The 23,887-nt window shown below is 44.9% G+C and overlaps 1 protein-coding gene across 1 annotated transcript in view; it reads right to left on the bottom strand.

Annotated features, from left to right (window-relative positions):
- smoc1 (SPARC related modular calcium binding 1) overlaps positions 1 to 23,343 on the bottom strand; it is a gene marked incomplete at its 5' end in the record, with an annotated part of 99,574 nt that extends 76,231 nt beyond the window's left edge. The window contains one exon of the mRNA XM_083633704.1: positions 23,239 to 23,343. Within this exon, the coding sequence (XP_083489830.1) occupies positions 23,239 to 23,343 (105 nt within the window). The remainder of the gene's footprint in view (positions 1 to 23,238) is intronic.
- Positions 23,344 to 23,887: the final 544 nt, after the last annotated feature.

The raw sequence follows: 23,887 nt of genomic DNA, 5'->3' as shown, positions 1-23,887 counted from the left end.
GAGAACAAGACCCGGAGATGCTTGACCTCCTTCACTTGGGGTAAGGACTCATTCCCTACCTGGTGGAGACAATCCATCGGTTTCCTGCTGAGAACCATGGCCTCAGATTTAGAGGTGCTGATCCTCATCCCAGTTGCTTCCCACTCGGCTGCAAACTGATTCAGTGAGTGCTGAAGGTCCCAGACCGATGATGCCATCAGAACCACAAAAAGCAGCGATGCAATCCTCAGCCCACCGAATTGCAACCACTCCCCCCCCCACGACTACACCTCAAAACCCTGTCCATGAATATTACAAACAGGGATAGGTGACAAGGCACAGCCCTGGCGGAGGCCAAGCCCTACCGGGAACGAGTCCACCGGGAACGAACCCAGACAGGCGGACACAGATTGGATGGCCCTGAGTAGTGGCCCCCTCACCCCATACTCCTGCAGCACATCCCACAGTATCTCCCGGTGAACCCGGTCATAAGCCTTGTCCAAATCCACAAAACACATACTGTATATACCGGATGGGCATACTCCCAGGCCCCCTCGGGGATCCTTGTGAGAGTGAAGAGCTGGTCCCTTGTTCCACGACCAGGACAGAATCTGCATTGTTCCTCTTCAATCCGAGGTTCGACTACCGGCCGGATCAGCACCTTAGAGTAGACTTTCCCCGGGAGGCTGAGTAATGTGATGCCTCTGTAGTTGGCACACACACCCTCTGGTCCCCCTTTTTGAACAGGGGAACCACCCCGGTCTGCCACTCCTTGTTTTGTTTTGTTTTTTGTTTGTTTTTTCACCAATGGATTCCCAGATTGGGCTACTAGAGAACAACGTATCCACCTGATTTTAATCCATTGGGGAGAACATGTCCCCTTTTAATAAATGCCTTCAAAGCAGAGTGCTGTTCAGATTTCAAACTGGTACTTTTAATCGTTTTAGAACAGCCTCGATAGCAGCGTCGATCTTGTCTATAGCCGCCACCATTGCTGTTATTACTTCTTGGCGCACTTGACAACGGGAAACAGCTTGACGACGCCATTAGTCCCACCCGTTGCACCACTGTATTGGCGCTTATTGGCTAATGGTTAGTCCCCGTCAGCGCTCATTGGACCGAACGTTCTTTCAACAAACATGTAGGAAATGGCTGTTGCATGTCACGAGGCCAGAGCAGAAGCAGCCAACTCTGCAAGCTGTTTCAACCACCAATGATTTTTTTACTGACCCACCTCAACTTTCTTAAGGTGAATTTAAAGATGAGCAGAGCGTAAAATCCGAGTTATATGATGGTTTGGTACTGATGTCTCGAGTGGGAGACAATGACTGGACATTCTCTCATTTAACAAGCCAAAAATCCCCTAACACACACACACACACACACACACACACACACACACACACACACACACACACACACACACACACACACACACACACACTCTCTCTCTCTCTCTCTCTCTCACACACACACATAAAATAAGTGAAATACAAGCCCATTGTGCAAGCATTACAACATTAGCGAAATGGTCTTTTTTTTACCGTCGCTGGCAGGGAATCTGTTCCAGCCTGATCCGCAGGAGTGGAACAATAACCCAGAAGAAAGAATATGATTAGAGAGTAATCATTTTTATATATGTGAGCTTAAAAGGTTGACAGGGGGGAAAAGCGAACTGCGTGAAACAGAACAAAGGTAGTAAATAAACAAATCCACCTAAGAGAAATGGCTCTATGTTTCAAGTCTACTAAAAATTGCAATAAAGTTAAACTTTCCTACTGGTTTTATGGCTGTAGGATTTCTTTGGACAGTTTTTCTCCTAAAGCCCGCCTATAAAACCCAACACAATATGCAAAAATAAACTTTCCATGTTCACCTGCATTACAGCATTTGTTCCTGTTGGTGCTTGTCTTGTTAAAGCTATAGAATATGTAACTTTTACATTATGAACAGCCGTTACATTCAAGCCATTGCCAAATTAGTTCCCACAATGCTGATTAAAGCTGCATTCAGTGATGTTTTTGTGTTAAAATAAGTGTTAAATGGCTCTATATTCTGACAGCAATCAGTGAAATGATCAGTAACTTGGAACCCCCAACCCCCCACTGTCCTCTATCTCTCTCCTGTAGTCCTGCATGCAGGGCGGACGTATTTCCTCAAGCGTAACTCGTAGAGACTCACGGATGGCTGCGTTGGATTCGGGGTGAAAAAATACATTAAGTCCTTTAGCGGCATTGTGATCTGACCTTCCTGATTGGATAGTGGGAGGTTGACGCCAAATTTTTATGGCTGGCCCTGCAGCTCACATACGCAGCTTGCCCAGCACGTGGCCTCACCCGCAGCTCGCCTGCCCTATTGGCACGCGCGCAATGTCTCTCTCTCTCTCCCTCAGTCTCTCTCCCCCTCTCTCTCTCTCCTTCTTCTTCTTTATGGTGTTTTATGGCAGTTGGCATCCTTAATGTTGCATTACCGCCTTCTTCTGGATATCAGACTGATTTCTTCTTCTTCTTTATGGTGTTTTATGGCAGTTGGCATCCTTAATGTTGCATTACTGCCTTCTTCTGGATATCAGACTGATTTCTTCTTCTCTATGGTGCTTTATGGCAGTTGGCATCCTTAATGCTGCATCACCACCCTCCTCTGGATCATCCATCCACTGTTTCCCTGCCTAGAGCTCTCTTCTTCTACCTCCTCTTCTTCACAACCACACACACACCTAAACTACCTCACACCCTACTCAACACCCCTGTATCCCTTACAAAAGCTATCAAAGAAAGAAAGCTTCAGATGGTTTTCTCTCCTCTGAGTGCAGCGCAAGCCACTTGCGTCTATAAGACCTGCAGACGTTAACGTAATTCCCTGGAATGCGAGAATTAACGAGCCAGTTACATGGCATTGCATTTAGACATTGCCGTTTGCTTTTATTTGGTATGTTACATACAATTGGCTAAATTATTAGTTAATTCAGACAGAGTTAGATGATATTGGAGCAGCCTGCCTTTTTCTTTTTCTTTTTTTTTGCCGGAAGTCGTGACACAACCACACAACCGGGTCAAATGGGCGTGGCTACATAAGGTGAATACAGAAATGTAACTGTTTAAAAATGATATAATTGTCTGGGTAAACGTGACCTCCCTGTTTTCTAAGTTAAAACAGCCCCGACATATGGTGGGGATGCAATTCTCGGTGGGGATGCGGAAACGTTCATGGCACCTGCCGCAGACGCAAATTAGAGCCATGCCAAGATATCGCCCCCAAAATGCCAGCGCAAATGGGATTTGGGCAGTCTTAAGGCCGTTTCTCACTGGTGCGGTGCGGAATGCGTTGCGAAATGCGATACGAAATTTCGTGCGGATTTTCCGCATTGCAAACTATACACACAGGTCCGGGTGTGAATTATTCGCATTCCCATGTTCATTTTCCGTCGGCGGAAAAACAGTGAGCAGAGACCACGATGGAGTCAAGCAGTAATAGTAGCAGTGATGACGACCTGCTCCTCATTTTGCTGAGAAAACAAACGAGAAAGAGGAAAAGAAGGTTCTGGGTTCACCCAATTTTAGAGAGGCGCACAGAACATGGCGAGAGTGATAGCCCCTCACATAATGAGGAAACACAAACTACCGCAAACCTAGGCATGCAATATGCTGTAACTCTCTCCATGCGTAATTGGATAGGCATATATCACCATAACACCATCACATCATATACCTGTTAAAAACATCTGTGATTTGATGCAATTTGGGTTATTTTGTTGACTGGACATTGGACAATAGAAACGTGTTTGCAGCGGGGAAACGGCTGGGAAAGATAGGATTTAGAGTGGACTCAATTAAAACTCGGTGAAACAGTGTGAGTTCAGCTGCCGACTCGTGCCAAGGATAGAGGGAGATGGAGAGAGCTTGTCGACAGATCGGCTGTGTGGTGCCATCGACCCTCCGGGTTATGGGACAGGTGAAGGTGAATTATTGCAAGTAGGCTACAATGTTGTCCAACAAGTTTTCTCAATTAATTTGCATTAACCCCTCTTTGCGATGTGATAAAAGTTTCTCAGTGAATTATAATTGATTGCCTCACTGAATTATCTGCTAATACCCAATTTTAGCAGCAGAATTTGATGTCCTGGCGTGGCATGTGCGCAATGACATATCCAAAAGGAATTCCTCCTTTATTGATTGATTATGGTGCGCTCAAGCACAGCGGGGTATTTTTGCACTTAAAAGGTGCTTTTCAAAGCTCTTAGCGCAAAATAATTGCACGCATGCTGACGATAGGAGAATGCCATCTATGCCCCGTATTCTGCGCAGAAACGCCTGGTTTGGCATGTGGCACACCTACCCCAGAGGTAATAGCGCGGCAGGGAGAATACAAATGCGCTTGTGCATGCCCCCAATTTGCATTGTGCTCAGCGTTAAACGAGCGCAAACTCTAAATTACCACTTTTGCGATGATAGGGCCCTATACAGGTATGTTTTATGTCTTGAGGTTCATTAAAAGCTGTTTGTGTGGTGTCATGTAGCAAACACACTCTCAATCTATTTTTACCTCTGCCAACAGAGTTGGGCCAACATTGAAGTTGGCTGGGAGGTTATGTTTTCGCCCCCATTTGTTTGTGTGTTTGTTTATCTGTTTGTTGGCAGGATATCTCAAAAGGTTACGCATTTGCATGAAACTTGGTAGAAAAGAAGGTCATGAGCCAACTTAGAAGTGCTTAACTTTCCACGCCCACTGGCCTAAAGGGGCCGTGGTAATGGCCGTGGCCAATCACAAAAAGGTACCTATCTTCCAAACGGATTCACGTAAAACAACGAAACTGTGTAGTTGGTGGAGGTATGCACTCTACCGAGTGCCCTCTACAGGCTGTTTCTGTTGCTGTGTCTTTAAGGCTCATTAATATGAACAACCCCTCTGTTCTGATTGGCTAACCGTTTCAAGAGTGAACTAGTGTCCTCTAGAGAGAGAGTGGCATCTGTGGAGGACCAAAATGCGAGACTCATTAGCCAATGAACAGCCAGGAATGGGTCTCGCGCTACTTTTGCATGCTAAAATAAAGCTGATAATGTACAATTTGATTCAAGAAAAAAGAAACTTTCAGAGAACACAAACTGTCCATTTTGCTGCAACTCGACAGTGCTGCTGAATCCAGGACCTTACTTCCTGGAACTCTTGAGAGTAAAAAACTGGTCCATTCGAGTGAATGGAGATGTCGGGACTCTTCTATCTACATGGCTCTGGAGTGAACCGAGACACCACAGACACGGCAGAGCAGGCAGCTATAGGTATGCAAAACTCTTCGGTAATAAACAATCACAACCTCTCAACCGCTTTGAAAAACAAAAACAAACAAACACAACAAACACAAGCGATTAGTTCATTAGACGTCACGTGTCCTTGGTTCCCCAGCAATCCACCCGCCGAGTGTGAAGTAGATCGGACAAACGGTTGTCAAGATATGCTCACACACACACAAGGACAAGGACACACACACATACTGTAGAGACAGAGGGTCTGTCTGTAACTCAAGTGAGCTTCCTATCACCTAGCTACCTAACTAGATTATTGTTTAATTAGGTATCTCACTTTAATATAGGTGATTAAAAAATAACTTGTTTCAGACGTCCTCATTCTTGAAGGTAGCATCGCACGCGACAGGTTGCACTGGTGCTGTTTCCATTGAATAGACAGACCTTTTCTGACCAAGCTTGATGAAGTTGTTTCCCAAAGCATTTGGCAATAAATTAGTATAAAACTGCATGGCTGATGGCTGTTTTCTCTAACGTTATTATAATCCAAATAGGTCGAGGCTTCACAGGCAAACGTTTCATTGTTTTTACACTTTTAATTTGAAGGCGAAAAAGGGAAATGGTACGTGTGAAATGATACAATTGACAGACCAGTGTCAATTCAATCTACTCAAACCATTTCCTGTTTCGGCCTTCAAATTAAAAGCGTGAAACCAAGCTAACTTGGAACGTTGCATTTGACAAACAAATTGGTAACGTTAGTTAAGCAATGGCAGCTTGTCATTTAATAAAGCACAGTTAAAACGAACTCCACTTACACTTGAAGGTCTGCCATGCTGCTATCCTCCTGGCTGTACAGTGTAAGTCCTGCTTTGGGGCACGCGGAGCGGGTTTTCTAAAGTAACGTTAACGTTAGCTAGCAACCTAACTAGCCGGCTGCTGTCCAGAACAGAGTCAGGTAAGATGCTTCCTACTAATGTTCAAAAGTGACTTTCCTGACACTGTACAAACATCTGACTGCACTGAAATTAAGTAAAGGTTGACGTTATTGCCTATTCTAGAATAAAAATTAAAAGAAAGTGACAGATGTTTGTTATTTAGCCAACGTTGTTTCACTTTTTTCTGATGCGGTTGGCTTTGTGGGCGTCGCCATTAGGGGCTTGCTCGGGCTCGCTTCATTCTTCTTCGTCGATTGCAAGGGGCGCAAGGTATTATGGGATACCCTAACCCACCAAAGTGTGCATGGTATGGTTCCTCAAAAATTATCCATAACTAGGTACCTAGAAAGGTTGCAAATTCAGTGAACTTATGTATCAAACTGGTTTCAGACAGCCTAATTACAACTTATTACCTAGAAATGCTACCTATAAAGATCGTTCACTTGAGAATCAGACAGGCCCAGAGATTCCTTGCTTTGTAGTTTGATGGCATCAAAATCTCCCTCCAGCCAGGAGGAACCCATGTTGATATACTGTACATAGCACTAGCACATCCACACAATATGCCACCTTTAACATTTGATGGTATAGCTTTGGACGTAGAAGTGTGAAGTCAGAGGCTGTGCATGGCCCTTGGTGTATTTCTTTTATACGGCTGTATCAAACGTCTTATAGCCTCTGAGTGTTGGTACAAACTGCTTTATGAGCTGCTGTTAACCTACAGTAGTTGAGACTTAGCCTGGGAACCTGACAAATCTGCAAGCTCATGTTTTATTTGCTCTGGCAGAAGCGTCTGGCCCCCCTCCTCTTCAGACCGATTTCCACCTGACCTGAAAAAGGTCAGGCCAATCACAACGGTTTATCTAATATTTGATACAATGACTTACAGAGGAGCGCCGTTCAAGCATTTTCATAAGTCACACTTTTTGTTGCTCTGATTCGTTGTAGGTCTAATACAATTGCGTCCAGAGGCATTTTGATTGAACTGAGAGTTTCCAGACTTATTCGCATTTGCGAATTGGTCTGGCGATGTCAGGCTAGTTGAGACGTTGAGATGTTGAGTTTGTAAATCACTGGTTCTGTAAAATCGTTTGTGTCAAAACCAACGCTATGCCAGTTTTTATAGAAGTCCAAGCCCGTCTGAGTCAATTTAATACTCCTAGATAATTTTGAACACTTGCCCAGAGCCTGGACCTGTCAACTCCAAATAACCGTCACCGAAAGATTTACTTGCTGAGATATATGCCGTTTACATGAGTGGTGTTCAAGATCGGACTGACTCCAGTGTCAGTCAGTGCTGATTTTTCAGCAACAATCATTTGGAGTTGACAGGTGTTGATTGGAGAGTTGTGTGTCCAGGCATAGAGCTCAAATGTCTCTGAGGTGGCTGTTCAAAACTATCTAAATGTGTTAACTCTAATGTGTGTGTGGACTTATAAGAACACTGGCACAGTGTTGATTTTTAATGTCTTTTAACGGAGTTAAATGATGATGTTGCTGCACAGGCCAGGTGGAGGTTTGAACATGGGGGCAGTTTAGGGCAAATGTAGCCATCACTGTAGTGTACTGTAGCTCCTGTGTTACATTGCTGGCTTGCTGGGGAAGCTACAGTAAGCAGGGCTGACTGTGGTTAGTCCTTGGATGGTGCTGGAAATGGTGCTGGATGACCCTCTGGTCTCATGAATAATATCCGCATCCCCAATGCCCCAGGGCAGAGACAGGGACTCGAGCACCGTACTTCGGATGAGACATTAAACCGAGGTCCTGACTCTCTGTTGTCATTAAAGATCCCATTGGTACTCTTTACCAGAGCAGGGGTGTAACCCCGGTGCCCTGGGGGGTGTAACCCCGGTGCCCCTGGGAGGTGTAACCCCGGTGCCCTGGGGGGTGTAACCCCGGTGCCCCTGGGGGGTGTAATCCCGGTGCCCTGGGGGGTGTAACCCCGGTGCCCCTGGGGGGTGTAATCCCGGTTCCCTGCGGGGTGTAACCCCGGTGCCCCTGGGGGGTGTAACCCTGGTTCCCTGGGGGGTGTAACCCTGGTGCACTGGGGGGTGTAACCCCGGTTCCCTGGGGGGTGTAACCCTGGTGCACTGGGGGGTGTAACCCCGGTTCCCTGGGGGGTGTAACCCCAGTTCCCTGGGGGGTGTAACCCTGGTGCACTGGGGGGTGTAACCCCGGTTCCCTGGGGGGTGTAACCCTGGTGCACTGGGGGGTGTAACCCCGGTGCCCTGGGGGTTGTAACCCTGGTGCACTGGGGGGTGTAACCCTGGTTCCCTGGGGGGTGTAACCCCGGTGCCCTGGGGGGTGTAACCCCGGTGCACTGGGGGGTGTAACCCTGGTGCCCTGGGGGGTGTAATCCGGTGCCCTGGCTAAATTCCCACACAGGCCTTGCTTCCATGACGGCCACCTAATCATCCCTTGTTACTTAATTGGCACACTCAGTTCTCAACTCTCCACCGTGATAGGCTGATAGCTGATGTGTGGTGAGAGTTCTGGAGTGAACTGGCTGCCATGCATCACCCAGGTGGTTGCTACACATTGGTGGTGGATGAGTTGAGTGAGTGCCCCCCACCCCTCCACACACAAACACACACACACACACACACACACACACACACATACACACACAAAGTGTGTGTAAAGTGCTTTTGGTGCCTTGAAAAGCGTGATATGAATCCAATCAATTATTATTATAAAAAACTATTATGTAGATCTGATCATTATTGGGAGCGGGTCAACATTTACTGTTGAGCCTCCTAGAGGAGGCCTGGGCCTAATTCAAACATCGGTGATTGGAGAATCTCCACCTGACAAACCGGTATGTCCTGCTTCAATATCACAGCAAGGATCGATGTCAGCTCGTCTGTTCTATTTAACTAACAGGAACATACACCTTGACATAAATGACATCATGGCTTCTACAGTAAGGAGGAGAGGCTTCTGCATGCACACATGGAGATTAATTACAGGCAGGGCTACATTGGTGGGTGAGAGAGAGAGAGAGAGAGGAGAGAGAGAAAGAGAGAGAGAGAGAGAGAGAGAAAGAGAGAGAGAGAGAGAGGAGAGAGAGAGAGAGAGAGAGAGAGAGAGAGAGAGAGAGAGAGAGAGAGAGAGAGAGAGAGAGAGAGAGAGAGAGAGAGAACTTAATGTGCCAGCTCTACTCTAACGTGTGAGAGACCCATTATCCCCTTGGGGCACAACAACAACAACAAACAAACAGCAAACACACACACACACACACACACACACACACACACACACACACACACACACACACACACACACACACACACACACACACACATACATATATACACATACAGCAATCTAATACATCCTTGTGTGGTTAATCACCAGGAGTTGTTGGCATCGCCTCACTCGCCACCAAGTGATACAAAAGACAATAAAAGTGATCCAGCCTTACACATTGTTCAGGCAAATGAAAGTTGCTCACCAGACCCGGGGCTAATTGCATACTGTTGTGTATTGCTGTGTTTTTAACAGGCCACGGTAATCACTTTTGTCCGATAATTAGCATTTTAGTTTTCAGGAAATCTATAAAGCGAATGCCATCCCTCATACTGTTTCAATTAACACACTTTACTTAACCGTGTTATAAAAAAGTGAGAAAATAAAAAGGAATGTATGAAAAGCTGCTGCAACCCCCCTTCCGCCCCCTATTCCCTTTAAATTTCTAATTAGGTTTTGTCTTAAAAAGAAACCTGTAATTTAACATTTTCAAAGTAACCCTTAAAACAGGGTTCCAGCGTGTTGTGAGCTGCTGGCGAGCGCAAAAGGAGGAGAAATTTCACACAGGAGGTGCAAAGTGTGTGTGCCGCTCACAGCAGGGGGGCGGGGCTTAGGCTTAACACGGCAAAGTCTAGTCCTCCCACTCCACCAGTTCCAGATTGTTTAGGTCCTTTTTGTTGGTACTGTCTTTTTTCAATGCTTAGATATTAAAATAGGGCCATATGATTTCCGCAAAATGGAAAAAATGGACAGAATCATGGAATTTGGTCATTAAAATTAAAAAATCAACTGTAAAGCATTTCCCATAATTTGGTAAAAGTAGATAAAATGATAAAAGTAGGCTATTTATCAAAATCAAAAGTAGATCTAATTACTGTAGTAACCTAAATGATTTCATAATTCTAAAATAGGCCTAGAGAAATAATTACATTTTCAATTGGGGTGTTTTGAGAGGTGGGTTGGTCTTACTTGCATCACCTCACTAGTTGGTTTTCACTTTGAGAAACATGTCTGAGAGAGCCAAGTCACCCCAAAAACAAATAAAAATGTCGATCCTAACCAATATATAAAAAATAAAATGGAAAAAATTTGAATTTGGAAAAGAATAAAACGGATTTCATATGGCCATATCAAAGGTGCTGTAAGCGATTCTGGAGGAAGGATTTAGTCAACATGGTTCTCATTCCCAAGTAAGTCAAATACTGTCGCTTTGGGTTGGTGATCCGCTCCAGAACACCAACCCAAAGCGTCAGTTTGACTACTTGGGAATGAGAACTGTGTTGACTCAATCCTCTCTGTGGAGTTCCCTCTCCTGATTGGATAAAGTGAGATGGGATGCCAGAAAATCTTCCCTTCTGTTGATCGCAAAGCAGAGCGAGTGTACAGCCATGTTACTGACCAAACACTATATCAAAGCAGAGCGAGTGTACAGCCATGTTACTGACCAAACACTATATCAAAGCAAAGCGAGTGTACAGCCATGTTACTGACCAAACACTATATCAAAGCAAAGCAAGTGTACAGCCATGTTACTGACCAAACACTATATCAAAGCAAAGCGAGTGTACAGCCATGTTACTGACCAAACACTATATCAAAGCAGAGCAAGTGTAGAGCCATGTTACTGACCAAACACTATATCAAAGCAGAGCGAGTGTAGAGCCATGTTACTGACCAAACACTATATCAAAGCAGAGCGAGTGTAGAGCCATGTTACTGACCAAACACTATATCAAAGCAGAGCAAGTGTAGAGCCATGTTACTGACCAAACACTATATCAAAGCAAAGCGAGTGTACAGCCATGTTACTGACCAAACACTATATCAAAGCAGAGCAAGTGTAGAGCCATGTTACTGACCAAACACTATATCAAAGCAGAGCGAGTGTAGAGCCATGTTACTGACCAAACACTCTATATCAAAGCAGAGCGAGTGTAGAGCCATGTTACTGACCAAACACTATATCAAAGCAGAGCGAGTGTACAGCCATGTTACTGACCAAACACTCTATCAAAGCAGAGCGAGTGTAGAGCCATGTTACTGACCAAACACTATATCAAAGCAGAGCGAGTGTACAGCCATGTTACTGACCAAACACTCTATATCAAAGCAGAGCGAGTGTAGAGCCATGTTACTGACCAAACACTATATCAAAGCAGAGCGAGTGTACAGCCATGTTACTGACCAAACACTCTATATCAAAGCAGAGCGAGTGTAGAGCCATGTTACTGACCAAACACTATATCAAAGCAGAGCGAGTGTAGAGCCATGTTACTGACCAAACACTATATCAAAGCAGAGCGAGTGTAGAGCCATGTTACTGACCAAACACTATATCAAAGCAGAGCGAGTGTACAGCCATGTTACTGACCAAACACTCTATCAAAGCAGAGCGAGTGTAGAGCCATGTTACTGACCAAACACTTTATATCAAAGCAGAGCGAGTGGGAGACATGTTACTGACCAAACACTCTATATCAGTGATTGCTGTCAGAATATAGAGCTATTTAACATGTTACTGACCAAACACTCAAAGCAGAGTGAGTGGGAGAGCCATGTTACTGACCAAACACTCTACATCAGTGATTGCTGCCAGAATATAGAGCAAACCACAGATACGTTGAATATGAACATTTGTGAACAAAAAATATGTTCTCTCCCACTCTCATCTCCATCTCTTTCCTCTACTCCTCTCTTCCTCACCTACCCTTCTCTTTCTCAATTTCCCTGTGTCCTAGAGTGGATACGTATGAAAAAGGAACTTGAAAAGTGAGAAACCCAGATTCTTGCCGGGGGGCCCGGGGCCAAAACACTATTATGCCATAACCTCTAATTTTATCATTATACTAGTCTCGCTGGCCAGCCTCCCCTCCCTTCCGTGAGGGGAGTCTGGCAGTGCTGGTCACCATTCTGGAATTGTGATGGGTGGCGCTTAGCGGCAGTGCTCTTGGAAAATAGTTTCCAACAATCCAACTTGCCATTTTCAGCGTGTGGCAACGAGCTAGCGTGTAGGTTTCTTCTGTTAGCTTGCTAGCCAGTTAGCGTTGTTGTTTTCACTTTGGCGGCCGGGAACATTTACAGAGAGGAGGAAGCCACTCTGATTGACATGGTCGGACCCAATTAGAGCTTGTAAGCGGGGAGCGGAAATCCGTGGTGACTGAAATGGATGCCTCCAATGGGAGAGCAGCTGTAGAGCAGGGGAGGGCTTATACCAGCAGCCTGTTTCCATGCAGCCAGACTCCTCTCACAGAAGTGAGGGGAGGCTCCAAACAGCCAATTTAGGTCATCTCATTCGATGTTTTTAGCTTAATAAGTAAAATGATGTGGTTATCTTAAACCTCCCGGGCAAGGCAAAACCATGAGGGCCGGATCTGGGCCCCAGGCCACATAAGGCCCAGGTCTGAGTCAGTGAAAACACTTTAACACTTTCAATTACACTTTCCTGCTCAGATTATGATCAGGGAGATTAAACAGCAGATGAATGAGAAGGAAGCCCATGACTTCCTTATTTTTCCTTTTGAAGTATTATAAGGAAATTGAAATGAAAGTGAAGCAGGAGTTAAAACAACTCTTCCTTTTTGGGAATTATTGTACAGTAAATCTGATTAACAACATTCCTTGTTTGCCACTAATGCTACATTCTGGCTACAGAACAGTCAGCTGTCTCTCCTGTTCCCAGGAGGTGTGTGGTGTGTGTGTGTGTGTGTGTGTGTGTGTGTGTGTGTGTGTGTGTGTGTGTGTGTGTGTGTGTGTGTGTGTGTGCGTGTGCGCGTGCGCGCGTGCGTGCGTGCGTGCGTGTGTGTGTGTGTGTGTGTGTGTGTATGCGTGCGTGCGTGTTCTGAGTGTGAATGGCTGCATGCCACCGTTGCACACTTAAGCTGAGAGCACACACCCGCGCGTATCAAAGGAGTATCATAGCTAATCTACTGAGCTGGTTTGCGGGGGACGGAGAAGTGTTTCTGATAAAGTGATGGATTACAGATCTACATACCAACATTGGGCTGTGAAAAAGAGGAAGATTTTCTGGGGTATCAGTGAATGCCCTACCCTCAACAACATCCCCCCACCCCCATATAACCCTAGACCACAAATTATAGAATAAAGATATAGAATAAACAAGGATGTAAATTAAATGTAGGGCAATGATATGATTTCCACAAAACGGGGAGAAATGGACGGAATCATGGAATTTGATAATAGAAATGTAATCAACTGTAAAACATTTTCCATAATTTGGCTTAAAATGATAAAAGTAGGCCTAATTATCAAAATCAAAAAGTAGACCTAATTATTGTAGTAACCTAAATGATTTCATAATTGTAAAATAGGCATAGAGAAATGATTCCATTTGCGATTGGGGTGTTTTGAGAGGGGGGTCGGTCTTGCGTGGGATCCTTACATCTCTTCACAACTTGGTTGCTTGTAAAAAATAATGTCTCAGACTATTTTCAATGATGCAAGACTACTTCCCCTAATCAATGTCTAATTAACAATCTCATTCATTAGTCCATTGTTCCTTCCATTGATCTCTCTCTCCCCCTGCAGCAACCAGTTCAGGTTACATCACTCATTCATAAATATGCACGCCGTCATTCTGTCCAATCAATGTCTCTCTGGCCTGCTGGCCAATCACTTAACTGGAGTTCTATATGAGTTCCCTCATATTTTAGAATGTTGTAACACTTTGTGTGTCTCCCCTCAGTGACGGTCTTCACCGTAGCAGTTGCTTCGCCCCACCTCCTCCCCTGAACACCACCAATATCATGACTCCTGTAGAATTCCCTATGGGGGATTCTCTATCCTATAAATCACTGACGTCCTCCTCATGTCTCAGAGGAGCATCATTATACCATGGAGTCATAAGTGTTGTTTGTTGCATCATAGAATCAGGGGAGACCATATAACATTTGACTCGCAAAAAAATAAATAAATGGAATAGGGAATTTTGACGAAAAGTCGACTTTGGCCCAGCGAATTTCAAAGAGTGTTTTTGCTAGAAATGCCAATCCCTAAACCAAGTGGACTGAAACTTGGATGGGTATTTCTTCTTCTTGGGACCTGTTTCATCCATTTTTCAGTGGCAAAGTGAGCGGAGCCCATTGACTGTATACATACTGTATGGCAGTCCTCACCTGAGAGCTTGAGCGAGCGCAGTGACGAGTGACGCACGCTCAGGCAGGCTCGTTTGGTTGGGTTGCCAGGTACCACGACACATATCCTACACTATAGAGAAACTGTAAAACACCCGTTTGAGCTGTATTAGCGGAAGAAATTACCAATTGGGAGCACAGCGGGAGAAAGGGTTAAAAATAGGGAGACTCCCGTGTAAATCGGGAGTGTTGGGAGGTATGTGGATCTAGCCGCTGTAACTCCCTCAATAAGCTGTATCGCTCTCAAACTGCAGTGAGCGGTAAACAGAAATGCAAAAGCAGCCTACATATAAACAGCAACTGTCAGTCAGTCACGGTTAGCGATGGGGTGAGTGGCGTGGTGATGATCTGTTCGGGGAACTCGCTGGCCTCAAATCACAGCGCCGGACTTTGACTGCATTTCATTACACTGATTAGAAAGACCTGAAATTGAGCATGAAATGCATTGTGCTGATCATGCAAGTGATCAGAGGGGACTCGACATGTGTAAGTAATTTGATTGGTTGCTGGTGGAGTCACCCTTAAAGACATCTGTCAATAGGGCTGGGCTATATGGACCAGAAATCGTATCTCGATATTTTTTATCTGAATGGCGATACACGATACAGTATATCTAAGTATTTTCTACAAAGTGGGCTAAATGTTCAGTTGTAAGTCAAAGCCACACGTGTTAAAAATAGAAGACTTATCAAAATAAACTGCAAAGACAGGGTTTCCTTCCCTGACTTGCTGCTTTCACAAAATATTGAGATATTGAGATTTTTGATAAATAATCAGCAGTAATATGGATATAATGACTAAGTGGGTAAAGGCAAATACTGTAACAGAACAGCTAGAACTGTGTGGTTCAGAAAATGACATCACCTTTAAAATCAGGAAAAAACAACACTTATATTACAATATTACAAAATCTAAGACGACATCATATCACAATATCGATATAATATCAATATATAGCCCAGGCCAATCTGTCAACGTCCTGGGGAAACATAAGCGGGGCTTAGGTGTCTGTGTGTATGGCCTTGGGTTTGGTATCAAGACACACTGTGTGTGTGTGTGTGTGTGTGTGTGTGTGTGTGTGTGTGTGCGCGTGTGCGTGTGCGTGTGCGTGTGCGTGTGCGTGTGCGTGTGTGTGTGTGTGTGTGCGTGCGTGCGTGCGTGCGTGCGTGCGTGCGTGCGTGCGTGCGTGCGTGCGTGCGTGCGTGCGTGTGTGTGTTGGGTTTGGGGGATGGGTGGTGGATGAGTGGGTGCGTGCGTGCATGCGTGCGTGTGCGTGTGTGTGCGTGTGTGTGTGTGTGTAGGAATACCATTTCATAATGTGTAATGTGTGTAATGCTTCATCTTGATAGTGTATAAAGTAAGTTTGAATTGATCTCGCTCTAATTCTACAATGTATGAAAGTCAACTTCGGTGCAAAATGGCGGCTCTAGAAAGAGAAGACCTGATTGATGATTGAGTTTGAGGGACTGACACCAAAACCTGATGATTATTTAAGTGACGATTCTTGAAGTGAATGAATGAATGAGAATGTTTCTGTTTCAAACTCCATTGTAGCGGGAAAAATCTTGATGTCACATCATCTTCGTTAGCTGATGTCACATCATCTACGTTTGGCCAATAAGAACAATACACCACCCAACAGCAAAGTGGGCCCAGAAACATCTAACAGCTAAAGTGTTTTTGGTGGATTTCTCCTAATCAGGAACTGCTGCTGAGAAAACGAGTCAGACAAAGTTAATCTAAAAGGTTTTTATTTCATGACCTCTTTTCACAGAAGGCGATGATGCCAAACTATGACCTTATCGCTTTGCCAAGAATGTTTTCCCATAAAGACTAAGTGGAGGAATCTGCAGGGCACATCTGTGTGGTTTAATCTGCAGGGCACATCTGTGTGGTTTAATCTGCAGGGCACATCTGTGTGGTTTAATCTGCAGGGCACATCTGTGTGGTTTAATATGCAGGGCACATCAGTGTGGTTTAATCTGCAGGGCACATCTGTGTGGTTTAATCTGCAGGGCACATCCGTGTGGTTTAATCTGCAGAGCACATCCGTGTGGTTTAATCTGCAGGGCACATCAGTGTGGTTTAATCTGCAGGGCACATCTGTGTGGTTTAATCTGCAGAGCACATCTGTGTGGTTTAATCTGCAGAGCACATCTGTGTGGTTTAATCTGCAGGGCACATCTGTGTGGTTTAATCTGCAGGGCACATCAGTGTGGTTTAATCTGCAGGGCACATCTGTGTGGTTTAATCTGCAGAGCACATCTGTGTGGTTTAATCTGCAGGGCACATCTGTGTGGTTTAATCTGCAGAGCACATCTGTGTGGTTTAATCTGCAGGGCACATCTGTGTGGTTTAATATGCAGGGCACATCAGTGTGGTTTAATCTGCAGGGCACATCCGTGTGGTTTAATCTGCAGGGCACATCCGTGTGGTTTAATCTGCAGAGCACATCCGTGTGGTTTAATCTGCAGGGCACATCTGTGTGGTTTAATCTGCAGGGCACATCTGTGTGGTTTAATCTGCAGAGCACATCCGTGTGGTTTAATCTGCAGAGCACATCTGTGTGGTTTAATCTGCAGAGCACATCTGTGTGGTTTAATCTGCAGGGCACATCTGTGTGGTTTAATCTGCAGGGCACATCTGTGTGGTTTAATCTGCAGGGCACATCTGTGTGGTTTAATCTGCAGGGCACATCTGTGTGGTTTAATCTGCAGAGCACATCTGTGTGGTTTAATCTGCAGGGCACATCTGTGTGGTTTAATCTGCAGGGCACATCTGTGTGGTTTAATCTGCAGGGCACATCCGTGTGGTTTAATCTGCAGAGCACATCTGTGTGGTTTAATCTGCAGAGCACATCTGTGTGGTTTAATCTGCAGGGCACATCTGTGTGGTTTAATCTGCAGGGCACATCAGTGTGGTTTAATCTGCAGGGCACATCTGCACAGATTAATCTGCACATCTCTTGAGTGAGAACAACAGCTAGTGGACAAACACATTCCCGGCACATAGTAGAAATGGTTGGGATTCCTTAAAAGTCCAGTCCATTTGTCACATTTCTTCATTTCAGTGTTTTATTGGGGGTCGACTCCAATGAGGCCACTCATGTTCCAAATGTCCCGTAAGGTGCTTTGGATAAAGGTGTATGTCAACTGAGCACACTGCAGAGAATCTTCACAAGTCATTGAGTCCTAAAATTGTAATTTCCTTAAAATAAGCTAAAATAAATCTGCCAGTGGGGTTCTATAATTGCAGCATTTCACTTGTTTCCAATGCAAATCGACTTGTTTCAAGAGATGTGTAGAATGGGGCATCTGGGTTAGTACAGCAGTACCTTCCCTGGCTAGCAACACAAGGGTTACAGGTTTGAACCCCCGTGTTACCTCCGGCTTGGCCCGGTGTCCATACAGACACAATAGACCCTTCTCACGGGGGCCATTTTGTGTCGAGAAGCCAGGGTAAACACAGGTGCAAGCAAAACACTAATGAGGGTTTCCAACTTCCATGATTGGAATTTGGAAACCCTCATTAGTGTTTTGCTTGCACCTGTGTTTACGCTGGCTTCTCGACACAAAATGGCCCCCGTGAGAAGGGTCTATTGGTTGTGTCTGTGGGTGGGAAGCCAGATTAAGGGTATGTATCCATCCTGGTCGCTGCACTTGCGCCTCTTCTGGTTGGTTGGGCACTCGTTATGGGGGGGAGGGGAACTGGGGAGAATAGCATGATCTTCCCACGCACTACACCCTGCCAGTGAAGCTCCTCACAGTCAGGTGAAAAGAAGCAGCTGGCGAATGCACATGTATCAGAGGAAGCATGTGCTAGTCTACAACTCTCCCCAGATCAGCAGAGGGGGTGGAGCAACGACTGGGACAGCAGGGGGAATAGACCCTTCTCACGGGGGCCATTTTGTGTCGAAAAGGCAGGATAAACACAGGTGCAAGCAAAACACTAATGAAGCTTTCCATCTTCTGTGATTGGAAGTTGGAAACCCTCATTAGTGTTTCGCTACAGTGTACCGTATTATAGGGAAAGGCTTAGGAATCAGAACAGTGGCTGCTTGATACCGCGGTATACTGTATCTTTGAATATCCAAACTCCATCCATATTCTCCATCCATTCTTACTTGATTTCTCTGTCTCACCTCACAAACAGCCACAGCTCTGGACCCTCTCCATTCCTCTGTGCTCCATAATTAACACTCATTACCTCCCCATACAACCATTACACACTACATACACACATGCACCTGCACCCCCCCCCCCCCCCCTACACACACACACACACACACACATGCAGACGTGCGGACACAGACCACTCACACCTGCACTGTGTCTGCGATCTGCCTCACACCAATAAACAGGCTTTCCCGCTTTTGAAGCGGGCTCTGCTTTCCCAAGCTGGAGGTATGCAGTCTTGGCTTCCACTCCGCTCCCGCCGGCCTGTTTATGTTTGTTTTTCAATAGGTTTATGAGTCTTCACTGATGCTGTCACTAAAATATGCAGGCCGCCACTCATCTCAGCCCATCCCCGCCACTAATAGGTGCATTTGAGGGGGGATTAAGGGCGGATGGTTACGGGTGGATGGCATCAACCGCTTGTTAGCACTTATTTTCTAATGCATCTCCGCACCTGGAAACAGACTTCTTACACTGCAAAAAATGGCAAGCTGCACAAGGGAATCTTGGGTATTAAGTCGGTTAAGAACTCTCAGTGGAACACATGACCTCATCAACATTCAACCATTGTAACTTGTTTCCAGGCCTGTCAAGCTTATTTTGTGATATTCTTAATCTAATTATCTCACTGCACTGGCAGATAATATTGCTGGTTTCAAGAAATTTCACTTGATCTATGCCAATATGACTTCTTTCAAGAAATCATCGTAAAACAATGAAGAAAATCTGGAAAGTTAAAGAGGAAACAAGAATTTGCCTGTGTGCGTACCGGAACTGATCGCCCTGTGCTCGGCTCGGGGTCGACGACTACAGATGAAGTTCAACTCTAACAACATTTATTTTCAAAAAGTAAGGCTCTTGTTTATGAGAAATGGTCCTGTACACTTGAATCATGATCATTGCATATTTGTATGATTCATCATTTTAATGTATTAATGTTTCCAAAATCCCAAATGTCTGATAATATCAGTATCTTATAGCTTGTTAGCTAATCTAAAGCTGTCGGACATTTTGCGCATGTTAATCCCACGTGCCCGACGTACAGCCAATCACAATGCGTGTCTGAGCCGATCTGGTAGGCGAGCAGATCTTACACCCACACCTGCCCACCACCTGAATGACAAATCATTCCTGGCACTAAGAACCCTTAAAACCCCTTAAATACAGTGTCGTGGATTTAATCTGATTACATTCATCTAGAAAAGCCAGTAAATGTGAAACTTTCACTTTCTCAGACTGGGAAATCATCATTAAATATAAAGAGTCATGGCAACTAATCACTTTTTCAATAGGACCATACTTATATGAGGTAGTTTAGCACTGACTTTTTCCCTTACTATTACCTATGAATCAAACATATTACATCCTGGCACCATACAGCCTTGTTTTGACACATTATGAAAAGACTGTGTTGTGTTACCATGTTATAGAATCACCATCACACATTTTTTATCATTTTAAAGTGCAAGTAAAGCACTTGTACTAAGTACAAGTGCTTTACTCCCACTAGTGGATAAAAAAAAGACTTCAAAGTTACACTCCTAGCAGCCTCAAAGCGAAACAAGAAAGTGGAGGGAGTGGGCACTCTGCATATTTAGCCAGATAGACTTATCTGAACCGCATGGACAGCTACGACCAAAAAGCTGCTTTGTCTCCCAGTGACCATCCCCAGTCTAGAATTCCCCATTCCTGATGAATATTGGACTTGTATTGCTTCATGGATTCCTGGGGGGGAATGAGTTAGCTCCAGCTTTTCTACCCCTTGTATCGATGTGGAAAGTGGGTTGTGGGGGTGTGAATTCTGGGATTACGGCAGCTGTGAGCAATGTTCAAAGTATCTGGTGCGGGCGGGTGGTGTGCGTGGGGGAGTGCAGCACACTAAGGGCAAGCACTTTATTCCTCCTCGCTGCACGAGCCCTGCCAGGAGGACAACCAAGTGATGCAGGGATGTAATGGGGGATAAAGGTGATACACCTGGGATGTGTTTCAGCATCGTCTGGTGAAAACCTTATATCTCCTAAATGCTTTCAGGAGCTTAGAAAATTAGCTTTGTTTTAAGTTCAGTTCAGTTCAGTTAACTCATCCTCTGCATTTGACCCATCCTCTACTAGGAACCTTCCTACAGTAGAACTAGGAGCAGTGGGCAGCCGCAGTGCAGCGGCCGGGCGGGGACCAACTCCGGCTCTCTTTGCCATTGCCTTGGTCAGGGACACTGACAGGAGTAGTAACCCTAACATACATGTCTTTTGGAAACCCACACGAACACGGGGAGAACATGCAAACTCCACACAGAAAGGACCCCAGTCCGTCCCAGGTCCCAGTTTGACCATGTATTTGAGAGGTGATTGAAAGGGTTTCAAAAGACCAAGAGTGGTATTTTTCTCAACCCATAGAGGAGTGTGAAACAGGAAAATCATCAAGATTGGAGTTACAAGGTTTTCATAGACACAAGCTTAAATCTGATAGATATAGCAAAAGATTGATGGAATTTACTGCATGAGGACAGTTCATGTATTTGCCAGTTACAGAAAAGTACAATAAATTGACTTTCAAATACTTGCTGTCATTTTCTAGCACTTCCACTCTTATTATCCTATTTGCCAAACCTCCTATCTGGCGCCTGAATGAGCTTTAAAATGCGAATGCAAAATGTCCTCATATGAGACCGCACAGTCGGAACACAACACAACACAACACAACACAACACAACACAACACAACACAACACAACACAACACAACACAACACAAAAGACACACTGAACACTCCAATAGCATCTTTTCATTATTTGGCCAGGAGTAGAGCAATTATAATGCAATAAGAAACTTGTGATTTGGCAAAGTATAAATTTACTGTGAATCTTCCCTCAGAACAGTTTTGACCATGGTATCTAGTGGGGGGGGGGCGGGGGGGGTTCAAAGTCATTGTGAAATAGCTTCAATATGTGAGAGCAAGTACTACATATTCATGAGCCCTGAGTCATCTCCCCCTCTCTGACCACAAGTATTATAGTACATGTGGACTGAAACAATGGTGTTCCCCTCCACTTCGCATCACTCATTTTCCTCTCTGCCCAGACAGTGCAGTGGGTTACAAGATGTTTGAGCAAAAGGGGGGCGAACAAGTAAAGCAGTGTGTGTGTGTGTGTGTGTGTGTGTGTGTGTGTGTGTGTGTGTGTGTGTGTGTGTGTGTGTGTGTGTGTGTGTGTGTGTGTGTGTGTGTGAGTGTGAGAGAGAGAGAGAGAGGGAGAGAGAGAGAGGAGGAAAAGATGGAGACACATGACGGTGACAAAAATCTGTCCTAAAAAGTAGAGCAGCAAGATGGTGTGGTGGAGAACAGAATAGCGTTCATGAATGTAGTAGGCTACTTTCATGTAACGGCCTTGTAATGTATACCGTGAGATTATATTGTGATAAACTCTATTCGTAAAACTTTAAAGTTGCATCAATTGCATTTAGGTGGGTTTAAGCTCCACTCCCCCCTGCAGAGGGACAGACATCAGGTTAATCTCTGACTCTTCTACACTTCTACAACTCTTCGGCTGAGGATGAGATCAGCTGGAGAATTTGAAAACGAGCCTCAAAATCACAAAACACTGACAAAATGCCTTTATCTGAGATGGTTTTGGCATCTGATGATGACACTTCAGCATTTTCTAGCTAAACCTGTTTCCAAGCTGCATTCAACTCCAAATAGATGCTGCACAGGGTTATTTGAAAATCCTTTGAATCCTTAATTTTGTGGATTTGACAAAAAATAAAATAAGACCTTCACATGCCTCAGCTCAGCTGTCTTTCCACGCAGAGGAAAATCCTGTGATGGAGATCTGACACTGCTGTACACATTACTTATATGTGTGTGTGTGTGTGTGTGTGTGTGTGTGTGTGTGTGTGTGTGTGTGTGTGTGTGTGTGTGTGTGTGTGTGTGTGTGTGTGTGTGTGTGTGTGTGTGTGTGTGTGTGTGTGTGTGTGTGTGTGAGTGAGTGAGTGAATTGCAATCCATACATTTCCCCCAAACAAGAACTTGAAAGTCAGTTAAATTGTATGTCCAAGACTGTATTGCATTCGTATTGAACTAGTATTATATGTAGCTATACCATCTGGTAGGCTCTATTTTACCAGACTTTTCATAGCAAAGTCATGGATTGAAATGAGTTATAGCCTAGACTTTTCTTAGCTCTAGCCTACACCTGGTCTAAATCCGAAATGAAAGGATGGCCTCCCCATAAGGTTCCTATATTCCACCTTTCTCCTGCATTTTAGCACCTGTGCAAGCTGCCTGAAGTCTGCACGTTTTGGTCATCAAAGAAAAACGGTGCACCACGATTTTTTTTTATAGTTTGTGTTTTAAAGCGTAAAATATTGTGTAATGTCGTAAATAATTTACGGCTACAGAGTCAGTTGGCAATGCACGTTTTCACTCCTAAATCTTTCCATTCCAAGTCGACACTGTGAATGATTAATCTGCAGTTTGGTTGAAGAGGCAAGCAGGTAGACTGGGCTACTCACCCGGGGACCGGTGGGTTTCTGTGCGGAGACTGGACGCAGATGGCAGAGAGACAGAAGCACCACAAAGTGAGAAAAGGTAAAAAGAACTAAACTTGGCAATAACATAATTGACCGTCGTGGAGCACCGAGCAGCAAGCGGCAGGTAGGCTGGAGGGAGCTCTTTCTGTCGGTCCGTCTGTCACTGATGATAACAAGGTCCAAATAGTGGAGAGCAAAAAATCGAATACAAATAAAAAATAACTTTCCAAAAGAAAAGAAAAAATCAATCTCTCCACACTATTTTCCTCAGAGTGGTTTTCCTTGGTCTATTTCTTCGATATTCACATTGTGCCATCAAATCATGCCTTGGTGGTGACCACAATAGTGACAGTGTGTATCCACTGCGGGAGGGTCAGCTGTTCATTGCGGCTTCTACAGGTTGAGTCCTCTCCTGTATCCATTGCAACTTCATTTAAAAGCGAGGGTGGGCACGGCGGCGCTGACTGCCATCGCAACGGCCCAATCACAGCAAAGGATAGGCAGAGAGCCACGCCCCCTTAATGGTCCAAGATGAACGACACACAGCAGTGAGAGAAAGGGCTGCTCTGGTGATTTGAGGAGCAGAAGGGACTTAGATGTGACCAGGAGAGGAGTAAAGTGCAGTAAAGAG

This window comes from Poromitra crassiceps, assembly GCF_964638095.1.
Source record: "Poromitra crassiceps genome assembly, chromosome: 3".
NCBI lineage: Eukaryota > Metazoa > Chordata > Actinopteri > Beryciformes > Melamphaidae > Poromitra > Poromitra crassiceps.
The sequence above is the reverse complement of the archived record's forward strand: the minus strand, read 5'-3'. Positions and strand labels throughout refer to the sequence as shown.